The 18901-nt window shown below is 33.1% G+C and overlaps 4 protein-coding genes across 4 annotated transcripts; 2 read left to right on the top strand and 2 right to left on the bottom strand.

Annotated features, from left to right (window-relative positions):
* Positions 1275 to 3447, top strand: LOC109325207 (methyltransferase-like protein 13). The gene is made up of 8 exons (XM_019557405.1): positions 1275 to 1583; positions 1678 to 1791; positions 1891 to 1959; positions 2063 to 2082; positions 2169 to 2221; positions 2329 to 2359; positions 2477 to 2558; positions 3024 to 3447. The coding sequence occupies exons 1-8, from the start codon at positions 1394 to 1396 to the stop codon at positions 3200 to 3202; spliced, it is 738 nt and encodes a 245-aa protein (XP_019412950.1). The 5' UTR covers positions 1275 to 1393; the 3' UTR covers positions 3203 to 3447.
* On the top strand, positions 6747 to 10657 carry LOC109325205 (agamous-like MADS-box protein AGL15). The gene is made up of 8 exons (XM_019557404.1): positions 6747 to 7108; positions 7652 to 7727; positions 7905 to 7969; positions 8244 to 8343; positions 8505 to 8546; positions 9620 to 9661; positions 9754 to 9926; positions 10296 to 10657. The coding sequence occupies exons 1-8, from the start codon at positions 6927 to 6929 to the stop codon at positions 10381 to 10383; spliced, it is 768 nt and encodes a 255-aa protein (XP_019412949.1). The 5' UTR covers positions 6747 to 6926; the 3' UTR covers positions 10384 to 10657.
* On the bottom strand, positions 10928 to 12002 carry LOC109325204 (UPF0496 protein 4-like). The gene has a single exon (XM_019557403.1). It carries the CDS (start codon positions 11932 to 11934, stop codon positions 10951 to 10953), a length of 984 nt encoding a protein of 327 aa, XP_019412948.1. The 5' UTR covers positions 11935 to 12002; the 3' UTR covers positions 10928 to 10950.
* Positions 13246 to 18578, bottom strand: LOC109325202 (ubiquitin-like modifier-activating enzyme atg7). Its single transcript, XM_019557401.1, has 14 exons — positions 18238 to 18578; positions 16969 to 17186; positions 16668 to 16859; positions 16520 to 16574; positions 16312 to 16406; positions 15991 to 16180; positions 15778 to 15877; positions 15177 to 15321; positions 14947 to 15105; positions 14669 to 14857; positions 14328 to 14519; positions 14132 to 14247; positions 13849 to 14005; positions 13246 to 13714 (listed from the first exon to the last, which is right to left on the bottom strand). Exons 1-14 carry the CDS (start codon positions 18365 to 18367, stop codon positions 13544 to 13546), a joined length of 2109 nt encoding a protein of 702 aa, XP_019412946.1. The 5' UTR covers positions 18368 to 18578; the 3' UTR covers positions 13246 to 13543.

Genomic DNA, 18901 nt, shown 5'->3' with positions numbered 1-18901 from the left:
AGGAATTCCCCTGTTTATAATGGTGTGATAGATGCTATAGTTATTGGCGAGTACTGTCGACGTGACTGACAATCTGAGTTTGTAGGGGCTACTTTATCTGTGTAAAACGGGTTTAACAGAACCATACTCTATACATAATTGACTTGTAGTTGTATTAAGTTTGTCATTGTCATATTAACAGGGGGTTATGTGAGCTTGCAGGTAATGCATGAGGCGTAATGTCTGAGTAGTGGTTTCAGAACCTGGCTAAGATATCCAACCTATGAAAATGTGCTTGAATAAGGCCACCAGGGTGGAACAATTTCAATATGGAATATTCAACCACACCCACCTCTACCATACCTTTGGGAGATGAGACTTCATCTCCACCATGCCCACATAGGGTGAGAGCTGGCTTATGAAAAATAATAAATTAATACGAATAGGTCAATGGTTAAAGATGTAAAAAGATTATATGAGGGATGCACCAAAGCCAATACGTGAAATTATGTTATTTCAAAGTGTAAAAATACTAAAATAGATTTGTTCCATACTTCAATAAAACATTCATTTAACACTTATGCTAAAGCCTTGTTAGTAAAAGGTGAGTATATATATGTGGAATGTTAAGGGATATGCTAAGGTGGGGATGAAAATAATCAAACATTTACATTTAATTTTTGAACTAAAATTTTGGTTACTAAATCCATATTACATATATGTAAATTAATTTTACTATAGAAAAATTGACTACTAATATATAAAAAGTAAATGTTGTATTGAAAATGTTAACTATCAAGGTATCTCATCACATTTTTTGCTAAAAAATTAATCTCTTTCAGGGTTTATGATTGTCCATTCTAACAAATGTCGTTTTTAGGAATCAAATCTTCAATCGAGACCTTACACTACTAAATCAATGACTTGTGTTAGTGAAAATGTAATTTTTTTATAACCCATACTATTTTTCTTTATTTCTTAAAGAGAATAAAAGAATAAAATATATTTATTTAGTCACCCTAATTGTTAATTTTTATAAGGTTTTCATAAAATAGTGTAATATCTCTATTATTAATAATAAAAATTTAGACACAATTATTATAAATAAGATAATTAAATATAATAATAGAATATTAATAATAAACAATAGATGATATAATATATTAACAATATATAAAACTCGTGGCTTGTTTTTTTTTTTCTCTTTCTTTTATAGATTTTTTGGTGTATAATCTAAAGTAAGTTGTGTGGTTTAAGGAATTTGAGAGATGAGAAAAAGCATGGAGTCTCGAAAAAACAATGTGGGTGAGGTCGGAAATGATGAACCCGGCCCGGCATGCAGAAATAAGCAGTGTAGCGCCGCCCCTATTTATTCGGAGCAGTTACATTAGAGACTAGTGTTGTATTGAAAGAAATGCATAGAGACGTGTCTAGTTGCAATACCTACAACTATGGTGATGCTCTTTATTGGGACGCTCGATACATTGAAGACAACGGTGTCTCCTTCGATTGGTATCAACGTTACTCTTCTCTTCGTCCTTTTATTCGCTCTTTCATCACTCCTCTTTCTTCCCGCATCCTCATCGTTGGTTGTGGCAATGCTGGTCACACTCTCTTCTCTCTCTCGCATTATTCTTCCATTTTCATTCAACTTAGGGTTTTAACTAATTCCGTTGATTCATTTTGTGTTACTTGCAGCTATGTCTGAGGATATGGTCAAAGACGGTTATCAGGATATCATGAATGTTGATATTTCTTCAGTTGCAATTCAAATGATGACAGATAAATATCATCACATTCCTCAGCTCAAATGTATTTTCAATTCAATTCAATTATGTTCTATGTTTTAGTATTGATTAAGTAGAGAAGAAGTTTTATCGTTATGTAAGTTTCTTCTGTGAATCTCATTAGACATGCAGATGGATGTTAGGGATATGAGCTTCTTTGCAGATGATTCTTTTGATGCTGTAATTGATAAAGGTATATCATTAATTACTCATTAAACTTGTTGAATAATTGAATTATATACTGATGCTAATACTTTTGTCTTGCTTTTACATTTTTTACTTGTGCTCTGCTATAGGAACTCTTGATTCGTTGATGGTATGTGTTTCTGTGATTGTTCTGTTTATTTAATCTAATCTTGTTTGCATGTTATAATCCTCATGTTTGCTTTTTATGTACTTTAGTGTGGGACTGATGCTCCAATTAGTGCTGCTCAGATGCTTGGAGAAGTTTGTAGGTTGTAGACTTTGTCAGAATAATTGTTTAAGATTCGCGCAAAAAGTACTTAATATTCATGATCCATTCTCAAAATTCGCAATAATTAGAGCTATTTCTTATTTGCAGGCTTCTTAAACCTGGAGGGACTTATATGTTGGTAATTTTGTTTACATGGATTCAGCTTTCTGTTTATCAGTTTGTTGTCATGAATCATGTATTATGTATGCTCTGGAAGTTTAGAGAATAATAGTAGTGACTGAATTGCCATTTGCAGATTACATATGGTGATCCAACAGTAAGAATGCCTCATCTAAGCAGGCCTGTGTACAATTGGAAAATTACTTTGTATAATATCCGTAAGATTTCTCTCTTCATCCTTTGTGTCTTTTTTCTTCATTACTATAAATGTGGGTAATACACACCTATTGACCTACCATAATGGCATAATATTGTTCTTTTGAACTTATTTTCTCATGAGCAATGATATTAGTTACTACTTGATTGGTATATAAGAAAAACTCATGGCTTAATTATAGGAAATAAGGAGGGAATTAATGATGAGTCAAAGGCAGATAGTAGATTAGGTAATGTCTCATCTAATTGAGGATATAACTCGGAATTAGATGATTTATAATTATAGTGATCAAGTTGATACACAATAGATGCATATATTTCTTTTATGGTTAGGGAGACTCTTTTGTTCAAGATTCTGATTTGATGAATGTATATTATGTATAGGTAGAATCTGTATTGTTTCTATAGTTGTGGCACTTTAGTTTAAGGTTCTACTTCTCATGCACACATTCTCTAAATCCTTGCAGCTAGACCAGGATTTCAAAAGCCTGAAAGTACTACGTCAAAAAAATCATACTTGGAGCCTATTCCTGTCACTGAAAAGGGCTCACTCCCTGCAGATTTTGTTCTGGAAGATCCAGATTCTCACTTCATATATGTTTGTAGAAAGATAAATGAAACAGAGGTGGACAACATACCTCCATAGCTCTGACTTGCATCGGTGAAGGTAGTATTTATACTCTTCACATACTTTAATGTGCATCATACTCATTTAAATGGTTGCTATTGTCATTTGTACCACCAGGAATATTTACCACAGTTAATATGTTGTTTGTTGTAGCATTTTATTCTTGTTAGAGTAATGGAGTTTGCTTGTAAAGATTTTGATATAAGTAAAATCTTTGAAGAAACCAGACTAATTGAATTATTATTTATTAATACTATTTCGCCTGTGCATCTGTCTCTGAATTGTAGTTGTAGCATGTATGTGGCATTTTCTTTGCCCCAACCTTGAATTTTATTATATAAATATATAGTTATAGTTCTGCCTCTATCATAAGTTCATAACCATCCCTGAGTTTACCTGATATTTTTCTGTTGAATGACGTTAATCTGTTTATGAGATTCTTGGACGCATCTATCTCTTAAGAGGACCACTTATTCTTGTTAAAGGATTAAATATATTTTTAGTTTGTCCTCATTTGTCTTAGTTTTGTGGGTGATATGTCAACACCAGAATTAACCACGTCTCTACTTGTGTGTGCGCCATATGTTAGTGTTAGTCATATCATCATGGGACACTAATATCAAACTTGTAGAATATATAAGGATTAACATTAAAATTTTGATTTATTTTTTGGGATAAAAAACATTTAATTTCTTTCATGATCGAAAGATAACTGCTTAACCCTAAGACTTGAAGCTCAAGTGTCTATAAAATAATAGATTTGTGAGATTGAGTGAGCTCACTCTTTTATATATATGGAGTGGTCCAGATTTATTGTTCTCCCCATTTTTATAAGAGAAATGTTTTTACTTGAATCATCTCCACACACATATATATATATATTTATTTATAATAGGATTTGTAGGAAAACTATAAATAATATAATTTACAGAAACAGTTAACATATCATTTTCAGTAAACGCATTATCACGTTAAATGTATTTATTCAACTTCATTCCGTCCCAGTATTTTAATGAAAACAGTGAGGGAGAAATTGGATATTTTATGTATGTTTGTTTCTGGGTCGCAAGCTAGTCAAAGACCAATTTAAGGAGTAACAAAAAACCCAACAAAAGGGCTACAAAAAAAGACCAACATAAGGAAACTAACGTGGTTAGGAATAACTCATAATTCATAGGCTTTCACCTTCTACTTTTCTTCAATTTATAATTGATTTTCAACTAGTTTTTAGGTAGATGTTTCACATTCACCCTTTATATTCTATCACATTTATTGATATTTAGGATTGCTCTTTAAATTTATATTGCTTAGTATAATGAAGAGTATCCTTAAGGAACTAACCATTTTCAGTTGTGTGGTTATAAATCAAATTTTAGACATTTTGACATATCTAGGAATATAATATATATATTAAATCACTGTACTAACAATTTGTTGATTTTTAACAAATACCAAACAAATCAAAATGTAAATTTATTAATTAACTAAGCATGTTATGATATATTTAAATATTGATCTTTCAATTAAAACCCCCCAATGAATTTCAAAGAAAATAGTGAAAATCATTCGTATCCACTTGTAGTTTTAGCTATTGTGTCAAGTCATACTTAATTTTCACTAATAAGGTTCATTTACATGGAAGAAATTTATAATTTACATTATTTCTCTTTAATTTTTCTCATCTACTTTTTTTATTCTTTCTACTTTACGAAACTGAGAGAAAGATATCTACATGTTTTAATATATTGTTTAGATATAAATAATAAAAAACAAAAGATATACCCAATTAGTTTAAATTTTTTATATTATCAACTCATTGTTTATTATTTACGTGCTAAGCATCATTTAATTCATGCACGAATAGTGATAACTTTCTATCTAACTTGTGAGGAATCACTTGTTTCTTTTTCAAGGAAAGAATAGTGGAATAGTCAAATGAGTCCGAAAACATCTACAATACTCTCTCTCATTCAATACAATGCAAAATGACAATTACAAAAAGCAACTTCCTTCTATTTATTTACTTCACTTTTGGCATATTTACCATTTTGGAAACTAAAATTCGAAAATTTGACAAAGACTACCTTCTTTTTTTGTTCATGTTTAGAAAACAAGAACAATCCCAATTCAATGACTCCATAACTCATATTTCCCTGGTTACAATATAATATATATATATATATATATATTTGATATTATACATATAGATTAAAAAAATATACTAAAAATATCCTCAGTTCGTATTGATCTGCTTTTCATAATTTATAAATGAAAAAAGAGTTGGAAAATGATAAAATAAGTAAGGATATAATAAAATAAATATAAGACAAGTTTTAAATTTCTTAATTATTAAGAGATTTGACAAGGGAGAAGTATGAAGAAGAAAGTAGTTCCAATTCAATGACCCTCTCTATATATGGCATTGCCTCTAAATATTTATATTTCCCATTTTGTACCTCTTTCCTTCTTTTTTTATTTATTCCAATCCTTAGAAAAAGAATCCAGGCTCTTATAATGTACCAAAATAAGTAAGAAGAGAAGAAAAAGGGTGTGGACAGTGCAGACCCAAGAGACCCAATCATTTTGAAACTAAGATCCTAATATGGGAATTGAAAGTGAAGAATAGGGTAAGGAGACTTATCTTATAGGATAGAGATAATCTGTCTTAAATAATATCTCATTTTTTGTCCCAAATCAATTAAAATGTTACTTTTTATTATTTAAATTTTTCTTTTTTTCACATGTTAATATATATTTGGTTTGGGACAAAGAAAAAGACATCATTAAAGAAATGTAATATTGTATATGTTATAGTCCCAAAACAGCAAAGAATGTTGTAGCTAATACTAAAAGTAGGTGTAATAGACTATCATATGTGGTAAAACCATAAAATCTGAAACAGAAAAAAAGGTATTGCACTAACTAAAAAAAGAAAAGAATACCTATTCTATAGTTTTTTATTTAAAAAAAATGTAGATTGGGAACAAACCATTGTCCAACATTCCAACTTCATTATTCCAGAAAAAGGGAATAAATGTATTGGGAATTTTGTTGGGAGAAACCATATATTCAGTGAGTTTCACTTTATTTTGTATAACCACAAATGTAGATAAATAGATAAATAGATAAATATGTCACTTTCTTGTTTTCATTTTACTCCATATTATTTTTAACTGCGCTAGAAAATAGTAAGAAAAAACTTAATCCCAATAATCATATCAGGAGAGAAAGGAGATTTTTGGAGTTTTATTTAATCCAAAATAATTATTTAGATTTAAGATTCAAATATTTACACTTTCACAAAGTTTATTATTATATAATTTTTATATTTAATTTCATCATTATCTCTTTAAACAAAAATAATATAAATGAAAGAAAAGTGGTGGGACCAGAAGAGAGAGAGGAATGGGACCAAAAAAGAGTGGGAAAGTGGGAAATAAGAGAGAGTCATGCAGAACTCTAAACTACACAAACAGAGCCATGCAAAGTTGCCGTTTCCAGACATTCAAAAAGAGGATTCAACCACAACACTCTTCAATTCCTGGCACTCAGGTAATCTCTCTCTCTCTCTCTCTCTCTCTCTCTCTCTCTCTCTCTCTCCCTTTATCTTCTTCTCTATATTCAGTACAACCCCTTTTCCCAAAACCCTCTACAATATAGTTTACAACAACAAAGGAACAATCTTTACACCTTTTTCTCAACTGGGTTTTTGGTTTTCATTGTTTTCAGAACAAAAAGAAAAATGGGTAGAGGAAAAATTGAGATAAAAAAGATTGAGAATGCTAATAGCAGACAAGTTACATTCTCAAAGAGAAGAAGTGGGTTGTTGAAGAAGGCGCATGAACTTGCTATTCTCTGTGATGCTGAGATTGCTGTTATCATTTTCTCAAATACTGGCAAACTCTTTGAGTTTTCAAGTTCTGTGTATGTTTCTTACTTTTCCAGAAAGTGCCCACAATTTAATTTAATTTATTTAGTTTTTTATTTTTCTGAAGTATGTTCATTGTGCATGTAATTCTGCTTCTCCTTTTTTTGACTTGAAAGAAAAAAGAACAAATTTTATCTGATATTTGATATTTCCTATAAGTCTCAATTTTACATCTCTTTTTATTCAATTTAATTTGTATGAAAGTGATATCTTTTAATTATTTGTTCCAATTTAATTTATTTACAAGTTGTGTATGTTGCCTATGGTGTTTTTTTCTCAGCAATGTGAAATTGGAGTTTCTATTCACTTAAAAGAGTGCCTTTGGTGTGAATTTGCAAATTATTTTCTATAATTATGAAATCTAAGATTGGCGTTGATGGCATTATTCAATAACTAAGATGGAAATACTAAAAAAATAAAGTTCCTTTCTTACTTTGAGATTCAGAGCAGTTGAGTGAATTTGAAACATGGCAAGTGAAGTTATGCTTCATTTCCTACTATTTGAACCTATTTTTCGTGCTTGCAATTTCTTTTTGCAGTATGAAGCGAACTCTTTCGAGATACAATGAATGCAATATTTCTTCGGATGCGACAGTAGTGGAATATAGAAAAGAGGTACTCTCTTATTCTCCTTTAGTCAGATAACTTGAGATTTCACTTTATTATAGTATATGAAAATGTTTATTGATTATAGTAATTGCAAATTGCTTGCCTATATAACCGTTGTTATAGTGTTTTTGTTCTTAGACTCATTGTTAGATTGTCATGTCTAATAACAAGTTTTCACTTCAGAAGGAGGAGTCTAAGATGGTGGAGATTCTTAAAGATGAAATCGAAAAGCTAGAAACAGAGCAATTGTATGTGTTCTCTTTCAATCTGTTATAGTCATGCTGATTATGTCACCTTTTTTGCATTACTCATTTTTAGGGGAAGTGCTATTTTAGTACAAGTGTATCTCTTACAAATTACAACACATTGCATAAGCGTTGATTTCATTCTGCATCCATTATTCGAATGAACAATTTATACAGAAAAAATGCCGTACTTGGTTTCATACTAGATTCATTCTTACAGTTAAGCATTTTCCTATATCCTTGCATGAAGCATTAATGTTTCCACCGGTGATTTTAGACGGCTGTTGGGTAAGGACCTGACCGGATTGGGCATAGAGGAACTGAAACATCTAGAGCATCAACTTAATGAAGGTTTATTGGCTGTGAGAGAGAGGAAGGTACTTAACATTTTATTTCATTCTTATCCTCATTCCCTACTTCTTTGTTCATCTGTTCTAGAGGTTCATTTTTGCTTTTCCGAATTAGTATAATGTGATTTAATTGGTTGCTGCTCATAACAACACACAACTCCTCTAAGCTCTAACATTTCTTCTTTCAGGAGGAATTACTAATGCAGCAAATAGAGCAGTCTAGAATACAGGTATTGTTGACATTTTGTGTCGATTTTAGCTTATTTAAAGGTCTCATGTCACACGTAAATCATTTTACCATGACAGACTTGGTAGTAGATGTTCGTTGATAATAAATCAAGTTCCTTGTACTGAAAGAAAATCCGTTATTTGTTTTTTATTGATCTTTCCATATGCAAAAATAAAATGTAGGTTCTTAATTTGTGAGTCCATATTAGTGAATGTTTGAGTCATTGGGTTTATATCACTCATACAAATGCAAGTGCTGGCTGAGGACCACTACGCCAAAAGCAAGAGAAACCTCATCAAACTCTTTCCTTTTTATGTCCTTGTATCCCCACACAAGGTGACTCGGTGACATAAAAAATGGGCTCCTATCAATATGTTCCAGCTCAGGATACTAAGGTCATGAACTTAATTTTATTTCACCATCTAGAAATGAAAGAAGACTTCCATCTCCAATTTTTTCTCAAAACGAACGACTCACTTTTTTTGGTGTGAAGCATTGTCAAATCAAATTACCCAATAAGCAGTATCCTTCCTTGAAAAGGAAGTGATCCAGACACAACTTTCAGCACGACTACCTTGTCATGACTTCACTGAAGTCACTAGCCCTTCCTTCGACATCTCTCCCCTTGTGGTTAATGCTATTATGGCTACAGATTCACATAGAAACTTTGGAGTTTCTACATTGAGTGATGATGTGTTGCAACAATAATAAGATTATCTATATTTATTAAGTGATGATCTAAGAGTGGTTCATAATCCATAATTTTGCATTAGTAGGAAATATTTTCTGAATTCTGTTGATCAGCAAGTCAAGAAGAAACATTTATCTTTGATATTTATGAACTATACTAGATCAGCATGTTAAACCTTCCACCTTCATGCACTTTGCAATTGGACAACACTAACCTCATATTAAAATGCCAAAGAAGTTGATAGTAGTGACTAGAAATTTATATATAAAATTGTAGTCTGTCAGTTTTGATAGTTGAGAATAGCTTTGGCATATTTCTTCTCTGAAGCAAAGGGAAAAGGAAAATATCCTTGTCATAATAATTGTTCGATTTATTCTGTCCAGGAACAGAGAGCTATGTTGGAGAATGAAACTTTGCGAAGACAGGCAAGTGTTGTGCTTCTTAATATGTTGCTGATTTTCCAACATCTTTATCGTATCACTCATAACTTTGTGTTTTTTCCTATCTTGTATTTCAGGTTGAGGAGATTCGTTGCCTGTTTCCATTGACAGAACGTGTAGTTCCATCTTTTCTTCCGTATCACCGGATGGAAAGAAAGAATGCCTTGGTAGATAATGGTGTTAAACGTCCCAACCTAGCTAGTAACTGCGCAAATGAGAAAGGAGATTCGGACATCACATTGCATTTAGGGTACTTAATTTTTTCTATTGCCAAACTTACAACTTAACTGCATAAGAATCCTACTGCTCTATCATATTGCTGCATGCAGATTCATTCTATTTTTAATTGTAACCGAAGATACATACTTTCGTTATCATTTCAGTTAAGGATGGCCTCAAACTGGACATAATCTTCACTGTTCAAATACTTCTGTATTGCATTAGTCATATCTTTACTTGAAATTACTGAAGTTTTCTTGCACAAGTTTTACCTATCTTAAAACTTTTCCACCATTTGTTCATGTGGTTGATTAGTTAGCTATACATGAAAGATTTGGGGCTCATTTTTTATGTTCATCCTACAAACTTTTGTAGTCTCATTATGCTCCTTGTTTTGCAGGTTGCCAAATGATGTCCATCAAAAGAGGAAAACACCTGAGAAAGAAACCATTTCTAATGATTCAGAGACTCAAATGGCTTTAGTCTGATCCATTTCTGAGTTTTTAGTTGAGACTAATTTAGTGCAGTTGTAGTTGTGCTCAGTGTCAGCTTAGATTCATAGAGGAAAAGTAGGATCCTTGGTGACCCCTTAAATCATAAGTATAGAATTTGGTTCTTATCTTTTAGGGTATTTCTACTAGCTGGAGAAATTACCTGTTTTACCATATTTTGATGTAATGAATCTTGTATTTAGTTATCATGTAAAAGATGCTTAGGCTTATTTTATTAACTAGTGAACATGCATCTTGCTTTATATTTTCATTTTAACTTGATCTTTGGAATAGCTTTGCAGTGAATGGTTGGAAAAAACTGGTGGTTTGGTTAAAGATCATTTTTAACTTAGTTTCTTTATCTGAAACTATAGAGGTAATAATCACATTAAGAAACAGGGTTATAAAAGCATAAACAGGGTTTGAATATTTCATGGTTACAACTTATATCATAAATACAAAATGGAGAAATCAAGATTGTTTTTAGAATATACATAACTTAATAAGAATCATACATTTAAAAAACATCACAAAAAACCTACAACCTATTCATCTTTACACAAGTTAAGCAACAGATTTAAGGGGTTGCTTTATCATTCTTATGCAATCAATTAATTCAGTTCTTTGGCTCATTACCTTAGCAAACATATCATCAACCTTCATTTTTACAACATCACATAGTTTCTCAAACACTTGTAGCTTTGTCTTCAATTCCTTAGCCACATCATTTTTCACTTCATCTGAAGCAACAACAAGATCAGCAACAACATCATTTATTTCCTTTACCTCCTTCAAGATAGGCACTTTCTTCAATAACTGTTCATTGATTTTGGTATCAAGCATTAGAACTAAAGATCCATCAAACCCACCTACCATTTTTCTAAGCTCCAAGTATGGCTTACCATTATTGCACAAACCAGACAACATAATCCCACATACACAAAAACCAATATGCTTCATTTCCTTCAAAGCTTCATTAATAACAATTTCTTTGCTAGAAAAAAACCTTGCTTTACTATTATTATTATCACCTTGAATGTTCAAGTCTTTACCAAAATTGGTGCTGAAACTGAAACTGAAACAACCTAGTTGAATTGGCTTGAGATGCCTTGTAGCTGAAGCTACAGAAGATGAATTCTTATTCTCCAAAAGTAACAAACCATGAGAAAGAGAGAGCCTAGTTTGTCCAATATGAGAAAGAGAATATGAAATTGAATTGAATAACTCCAACAAACACAAGGTGTAGTTGAGATACCTTTCAATAGAATCAACCTTCCATGCACTCATTGGATAATCTATATCCAACACAAGCTTTGCAAAAGCCTTGTCCATGAAGGGTAATACCTCAAAACATTTTTGAATCCAAGAAAAGGATAAGACTTCAAATCCTGATTCCAAATCTAATGCCAATTGGCCAATCAATATTGAAACTTGTAAATGAAAAACTTGAAAGAAAGATGATAACTCCATGGATTGATCATGGTGGTTGTGAATGTGATTATCCAGCTTGGAGTATAGTTTTGAGAACTTGTGTGCCAATAATACCATTGACAATTGAAAAACAAAGAAAGGTTCTATATTTTTCTTTGGGTGTGTGGTTGGGAACTAAAACTCAAAAAGTAAAGTTGACAAGTTTGGTTTTTGTAGGTAACTTGAATGATTGAGTGTAGGTTGTGATTTTAAGGCTTGCTCTTAAAATCAGCAAGGATTAGTGGGAATTCAATGTCTTGTGGATGGGACCAACCCACAAATTTTCCCATTGAAAAGTCATGCCATTTTCCAAAGTGCGCATCTGCTGTCCCACAACTTTGCGCCATTTTATGTGCCAAAAAGCGTGATTGACCAGAAAAATATTTAATAATTACAATTTGAACTTAAATAATTTTTTTCAACCAATCAAAGTTAATAGTACATGGAGTGGGACAACAATTATGGTCGTCATTTTGCGGCGGTCAAATAACATGATTTGACTTATAATTTTGAGGTTAATGGTGGTTGGATTTGGATAGTTGATGAGTTATATAAAATTCAATAATCTTTATGAATTAGTAAGTAGTGTCAAGTAAAAATTGTAAATGTCTTTTATTAATTATAGGTAAAAATCATCAACAAAGTTTTTGTTAAGAAACAATCTATGGGTAATTATGGAGGACAATTTTATTTAATAAACGCGCTTGTTATTTTCCTTCACTAAAATTTTGTCACTAGCTTATGTGTTAAACGCGCACACTTTCCATTTCATATGACCAACACGTTTAATGGTGATTTTGTTGGTCACATGAAATGCCTCTCTTTCTGCATGCTTGGGTAGTACGCAACACCATTTTTGAATTATTCTTAGAGAATGTACTTATTATGGTGGAGGAGTATATAATGATTTCTCTACCATGAGGCACTTTGTAAGTCACATAATCTGTAATTATCACATTAAATAATATTATAAGCTTTTCATCTATAAAAGACAAGTATCCCACATGTTAAGTTCAACTTGTGATGTTGTTAATTTTATTTATAGGATATAGGATAAATACGATTGCTTAAGAATACAGAATGCGTGTGGTTTACAAATTCAATACCAACTTTTAAGATGGTCACTCATCTTTATAAGTTGTTATTTTGATAATTTCTTTTTAACCCAAAGTCACATGAAATCTTTCTATTTTTCTTTCTTACATACACTTTCAATCTACTTTTCAACCAAGTTTGTCTATCCAAGTGGCAAGAAACTTGGTTCACCTCAAACAAGATCTTGGACTTATTATTGTATACAAGCAAAACTTTTAATGAGAAGAATAGTCCAATACAGAATGATACTTTTGAACAAATATTTAAATCAGAGGAGATATGATATGGAACTGAAGAATGATGATTAGAGAATGCTGCACAAAAGTATTAACAGATGCTGAAGAAAATGTCTAAGGATATAATTGGTATGCACCAAAACATCAATCAGAACAGTTTGTTTGGTCTTTACATATCAGCATATGATCTAATTGGATTGTATCAGTGAGTATGCTCAGGGGTTTCAGTAGATAGATAATGTGAAACCTTCCTAGAAGGTGGTCACTGATCTATTTATGAGACTATGCTCATTAATCATGAACACTTTTACTATTTGCTTCCTTTTTTTAATTCTGGGTCAAGTAGTGGCAAATTATTAAATTTCAACACAACCTTCATCATCATCTATGTCCTTATCCCAATCCAATGAGAATGAGGAAGCTGATTTCATCAACTCTGTTAGTCCAGTGAGATCTTCTAGGTAGGTAGGGTGATTGATTGCTTCAAGTATGAACTGCATTCCCCTGCTTCGATATTCTGATACAACCTGTATGGTTGCATTTTACGAAACAATATTATCAACCGTATGCCTCAGATGTTATACTCATAACAACCAAGAGCATTGTCCTCGGCAATGGGCCAATGGAAACAGATGACACAATCAAAAACTAACAAACTTACAGTATGGCAACAGGCTGTACAGTTGGAGGAGGAGTGACCTAAAAGGGTCATTTGAGAAAACTGAGAAATGGAACCACGGATCTGATGAGGTAATATTCCAAGAGGTTGCTCAGTAGCTCCACCGATACTCGAGTTAATATCACCTTCTGCAAATATCCTGAAAAAGCATTGCCATTATGTGAATTCAATGCTGGAAAAATAAAGCAAAGCAAGTGGACGTCTTTAGCTCTCTACTATAGCTCCTCAAAATCCTTGTGCATATAATAAGATTTTTCTGAATTACCCTTGAGGGTGATGCAAAATTCCTATTAAAAGTTCAACTGCAAGGGCTGAAGCGATAGGAGCTAGCCCTGGCCGAGTCACGGTGCATTGCTGGTCCAAAGTGCGGTTAGATGTTGACTGCAAAAAGCCAGTACAAATTAGTTCTATATAGTATTTTGTAAGTTCAAACATCACTCATACAGCTGCAAGGAAATTACATCAGTTGGTGCGACGACATCACTGCAGAAATAACAGCCCAGTCTATGCTTTTCATTTTCACAAAATTTGGGCACATCAGCAGCTGAAGAATTAGCAGTTTCAGTATTGAAGTCAGAAGCATGGCTGAAAGGCCCAGCTCCATGGCGCATAACCAAGAAACTATCAAATCCAAGAGCTGAAGTAATGGTAATCTGCACATCAACAATAAAAAGTAAAAACAAATATATCAATTGAGGATAGCTACTTGAACTTATGGATGAGATAGATATGCTTAAGTTAAAAATGTGATTCAAATATTATACAAGGATATAAAGATATAGTGACAAATGCACTGACCAACCTTGTTAGTGTTGGCACATAGAAGTGTTGGAAGCCATCGACTTTCTCTTGTATCTGTCAGTAAGAAAACTGCATCATGAGCATCAATCAAACCATGCAAGCGTTTACAATCTTCGAGTACACTATCATGTTCCTGGCTATTTACTGGATGTCCAGGCATTGGTATTGCCATCACAACGCCTTCTGCTTCCTAAAAAAATAACACAAAAGTTGCAGTTAAGAGAGAGAAGTGATTATTGCATTTAGCAAGAAGCAAAGTCCTATGGAGTCATGATTTACCACTGCTGGAAAAATTCTCTTGAGACTTTCAACTGCTGCTGTAGCTTTATAAGCACCACCATTAAGACAGTCATCGAAAGTATAAAGGGATTGTCTCAATGGGTTAGACATAGCCACCCTGCCATTGTCAACTAGAGTAATTTTTCGGATACCCCATGCCTGCAATAGCATAAGCCTTATAACCAAGAGAAGAATTGAAATAATAAAAATAGGTCTTTCTCACTACTCACCAAAAGCATACGCGCAACCTGGCATCCAAGTGTGCCTGCTCCAAGGAGAAGACACCTAACAGAAGATAAAGCACTTAAGTCTAGAGAAGGCAAAGCACGCCACCTCATAAGCTTTAAATTCAAATCAGCAGCAGATATGGCCAACCTGTAAAAATACACAAAAATGGTAATGCAAAAGAAAATGATGAGAAAGTTAGTAGCAGCAACAACAAAAACCAAGCCGTAATACCACTAGGCGAGGTTGACTACATGGACCAAGCGACACCATAATGTTCAATCATGAATCATGTCTATTGACAAAGCATTGATTCCCAAATCCTTATTAATAGTTTCACCTATTTGTTTTTGCCTCCACCTGCCTCTATGAATTGGACTAGGGCTTCTATTGGTCTCATCATCACATGCCCAAACCACCTAAGGCGAGATTTGATCATATTTCTACACTAGGAGCTACCCAACTTTATCTCTAATGCATTCATTTCCAATCATATCTTGTCCAGTGAGTCCATTCTTCCAACGCAACATTCTCATCATTGTACATGGAGTTTATTCTCTTGTTAACATTAAAAAAGACCTAGGGAAAGTAAATCAGGCAACAAACCTGGTTGGATCCATGGATTGAGCAAGGCCAACACATCTTGGTACTTTTCTCCCCTTCTTAAGTTCCCACCCAACTGCATTAGGCACAACATCTTTCCACCCTATACAGGTACTGCTTTGAAGTTAAAATATAGAAACACAACACAGTAAAACAGATTTGAGAACAGAAGATATATCACCAATATAATTTGTTACAAAGTTAATGCACCTCTACCTTGAGGAACAGTTATCAATGCTTCACCAATGAGGGACAGATCCATATCTGCAAAACCACGTTTCTCTCTGTAGCAAAAAAATTGAACAGACTTTAGATTCCACCTTGCAGTAATTAGTGCCAAGAAGTTGCGTAGAGGCCACCCAGGATTATTTGGAAGATGACACGGATCATAAAATCCAAAGAGAATCTGCCAACAGAATATAGTGAGTTTCATAGAAAAATGTCTATAGTTTCACATCCACTGAGTTGTATCACAATGAAAAGGCAATTTCACAAAGTCCGAATTCATTTATCATGACCAGAACTGGAGTAAGAGACCTTGTGAGCATCATTCTGATAAGCTTCCCAGTCCTTTAGAAGCTTAACAGTGGCACATGAGTTTGGATCTATCATGACTACAAAGAATGGCACATCTGAAAAATACTATTTATCATTAGGTAAAGCATGCATGCCAAGTTATAAGGAACCATCATAGTTGAAATACGAAATTACATCAAGATGCCTAAGGAAATTAAGAGATTTATACCTGTTGTTGATTTTGAGCTACGCCACTTGTTACAGGCTGCAGAGAGAGATTCAGCCTGCAATTTCAGAATAATATAATGTTGCTGTCAATGCAAATAATAGTCATATTATCAAACAAAACGTTTTTATAATAATGAAACTCGGAGCACCTCGGCCGTGTTCAACCATTGAGAAGCTGGCCTTAGATTAACCACAGTTGTGGGGGGATCAAGCATCAGAGCAGGGAAACAAAACCAGTAGTGGAAACTCCACCTTTTCAGGTCAGCAAAGGAAATAACAAGGAATCTTAAAAGTACTGAACAGTCCTCCACAGCTTTTCCAGTCAGAATGTCATCCCATATCTAACAACAAAAGGTGCACTTATGTGAGATTAATAAAGTTAGTCAACACTCAACATTTTCACGTTCAATTATCTCGCCTTGTGATGTCTATATGAGCTGAATAGTTTACCTTTCCAGCTTCTTCCTTCAATAGCTTCTGCTTATCAAGTGCATGGAAGCTTTCCACGGTATTAGTGTTGTAAAGTATCCCTGGAATAGAGCACCTGTTCCGGTTACCATGGCTTGTTTCTAGTGTTAATGATGCCTCACTCAATTCAGAAGGCAAAGACTCAGCTAAAAGAGTTAAATGATTTGATACTTGAGAATGTGAGCAAGGTGCATAGAAACCTGCAATCAAGTCAAAGCATTCTAAATAAATGAAGCCCATAAAATTCATTACACAGACACATGTATACACAAAGGTGTGTTAAATGACTTAAATGTGTTTTTAGTCCCATATTTGACATCCTTTTAGTTTAGTCTCTTAATTTATCAAAAGGGCGAAGCTCCTCTAATGTGAAACCTGCACATTATAGAGTCTAATACTGTGCAAGAATCTATACCAAATTCTGGTGTGTCTTTAGCCCTTTGATAAAGATTAAAAGCACATTTTTTTTTGTATTTTTAGGGACTAAATGAATAAAATTTAAACAGACTAAAACAAAAAAAACATATTTATGGGTACATAAGAAAAGATGATTAAATCCTTTGATATGGGCAAATAAGAAAAGAACTGATAAACACTTCATAGAAATTGTTAAGCACTTTATAAAACAGATCATCAAAACCTGCTAGATGGTGCATTATAATAATGATCACAAGAAATATAAGCTATTGCAAATACTAAACAAAAGAAGTTACTCCAACACACTAACACATCATTTGGTGGACAAGATAAGAGAAACATGATAGGATAGTCTGTTCCATCATGTTGCAATACAAAGTTTGGTGAGCTAGTATAAGGCTATCATCTTTGTTTATCCTATCATGTTCATGTATTGTATTGACAGCCGAGTTAGAAACGAGTAGGATACAATATAGTGCAGTTTTTCTCTCCTACCCTCACATGTGAACACCAATAACATCACCACATTACCATCACCGATACCACGACGTCAATGTCATCATTATTTAGTGCGCACCAAATACTGGACATAATAAGAACTTATGTCTCATATCATGTTTTATCTTATCCTGGCAACTAAATGGATCCTTGTTAAGAAAACTCAAATAGAAATATGCATAAAATTAAATAAATAAATAAACAGAATTTTAAACAGCTATAAAATTTGTTAATGATGGAGATTCTGTTCATAAACGAAAACAATCCACATATAGAGCAAAAACAAATTATCAAACTCATATCCTTGGATGATGTTGATGAAGTAAAGAGAAGAACCAATTAAGGGTATTGGGGAATCATCAATGCCAAGCTTGTTGAGCTTCAAAGAAGACAATCTGTGCCAGAATCCTTCATCTACTGAGCTTTGAAACGGTGCGAATTGAAGCAAAGGTTCCTTCTTTTCCATCGTTATTCAATTGGGTTATGTCACTTTTCATCAATTTCCAATAGAATTTGTATTTTATGCACAACAGTTCAATCAGTTTCTTAAGTCATCAACGTTTGTTGGTGCTTTGTGATGATCAAGATCAAAGGAACGTGTCCTACACGCGCCGTTGGGCTGAGTAGGCTTGGTTTCATATGGGCCTCTAATCATGTGACATTGGCCCAGTTCAACTTTGTGGCACAATTCAATACATGTGTTTAGAGCAATCTTATTCTTAAAGGTGTTTTTATCACTTCAGAATTATTCCTATGTTGTTTAATGTTGTTTTGTATTTGTTGGGGAAGAATGGAACAAATTAAGTAAATGATGTGGGACATGTTGGTGAACCAATTTAAGAACAAAGGATGGTTCACAAATAGGGTAAAAAATAATTAATATTCTTGACCTGTGGGAAAATGTAAAAAATAATACTTGGATCCCATTTGCTCAAAAGTTCTGCACACTAAAATCTAGGTAGATACTTCTCACAATCCAATTGTTCTTTACTAACTCTTG

This window comes from Lupinus angustifolius, chromosome LG13 (genome assembly GCF_001865875.1).
Source record: "Lupinus angustifolius cultivar Tanjil chromosome LG13, LupAngTanjil_v1.0, whole genome shotgun sequence".
Classification (NCBI taxonomy): Eukaryota; Viridiplantae; Streptophyta; class Magnoliopsida; order Fabales; family Fabaceae; genus Lupinus; species Lupinus angustifolius.
The sequence above is the reverse complement of the archived record's forward strand: the minus strand, read 5'-3'. Positions and strand labels throughout refer to the sequence as shown.

Excerpts from the sequence above, each read along its gene's own strand:
- LOC109325202 (XM_019557401.1), bottom strand. The coding sequence starts at position 18,367 with ATGGAAAAGAAGGAACCTTTGCTTCAATTCGCACCGTTTCAAAGCTCA. Across the intron at positions 16,860-16,968 it reads TGAAGGAAGAAGCTGGAAAG|ATATGGGATGACATTCTGAC; the intron begins GTAAACTATTCA and ends TTTTGTTGTTAG. Across the intron at positions 15,322-15,777 it reads CAATCCATGGATCCAACCAG|GTTGGCCATATCTGCTGCTG; the intron begins GTTTGTTGCCTG and ends GTATTTTTACAG.
- LOC109325204 (XM_019557403.1), bottom strand. The coding sequence starts at position 11,934 with ATGGTATTATTGGCACACAAGTTCTCAAAACTATACTCCAAGCTGGAT.
- LOC109325205 (XM_019557404.1), top strand. The coding sequence starts at position 6,927 with ATGGGTAGAGGAAAAATTGAGATAAAAAAGATTGAGAATGCTAATAGC. Across the intron at positions 7,109-7,651 it reads TTTGAGTTTTCAAGTTCTGT|TATGAAGCGAACTCTTTCGA; the intron begins GTATGTTTCTTA and ends TTCTTTTTGCAG. Across the intron at positions 9,662-9,753 it reads ATGAAACTTTGCGAAGACAG|GTTGAGGAGATTCGTTGCCT; the intron begins GCAAGTGTTGTG and ends CTTGTATTTCAG.
- LOC109325207 (XM_019557405.1), top strand. The coding sequence starts at position 1,394 with ATGCATAGAGACGTGTCTAGTTGCAATACCTACAACTATGGTGATGCT. Across the intron at positions 2,222-2,328 it reads ATGCTTGGAGAAGTTTGTAG|GCTTCTTAAACCTGGAGGGA; the intron begins GTTGTAGACTTT and ends TCTTATTTGCAG. Across the intron at positions 2,559-3,023 it reads AATTACTTTGTATAATATCC|CTAGACCAGGATTTCAAAAG; the intron begins GTAAGATTTCTC and ends AAATCCTTGCAG.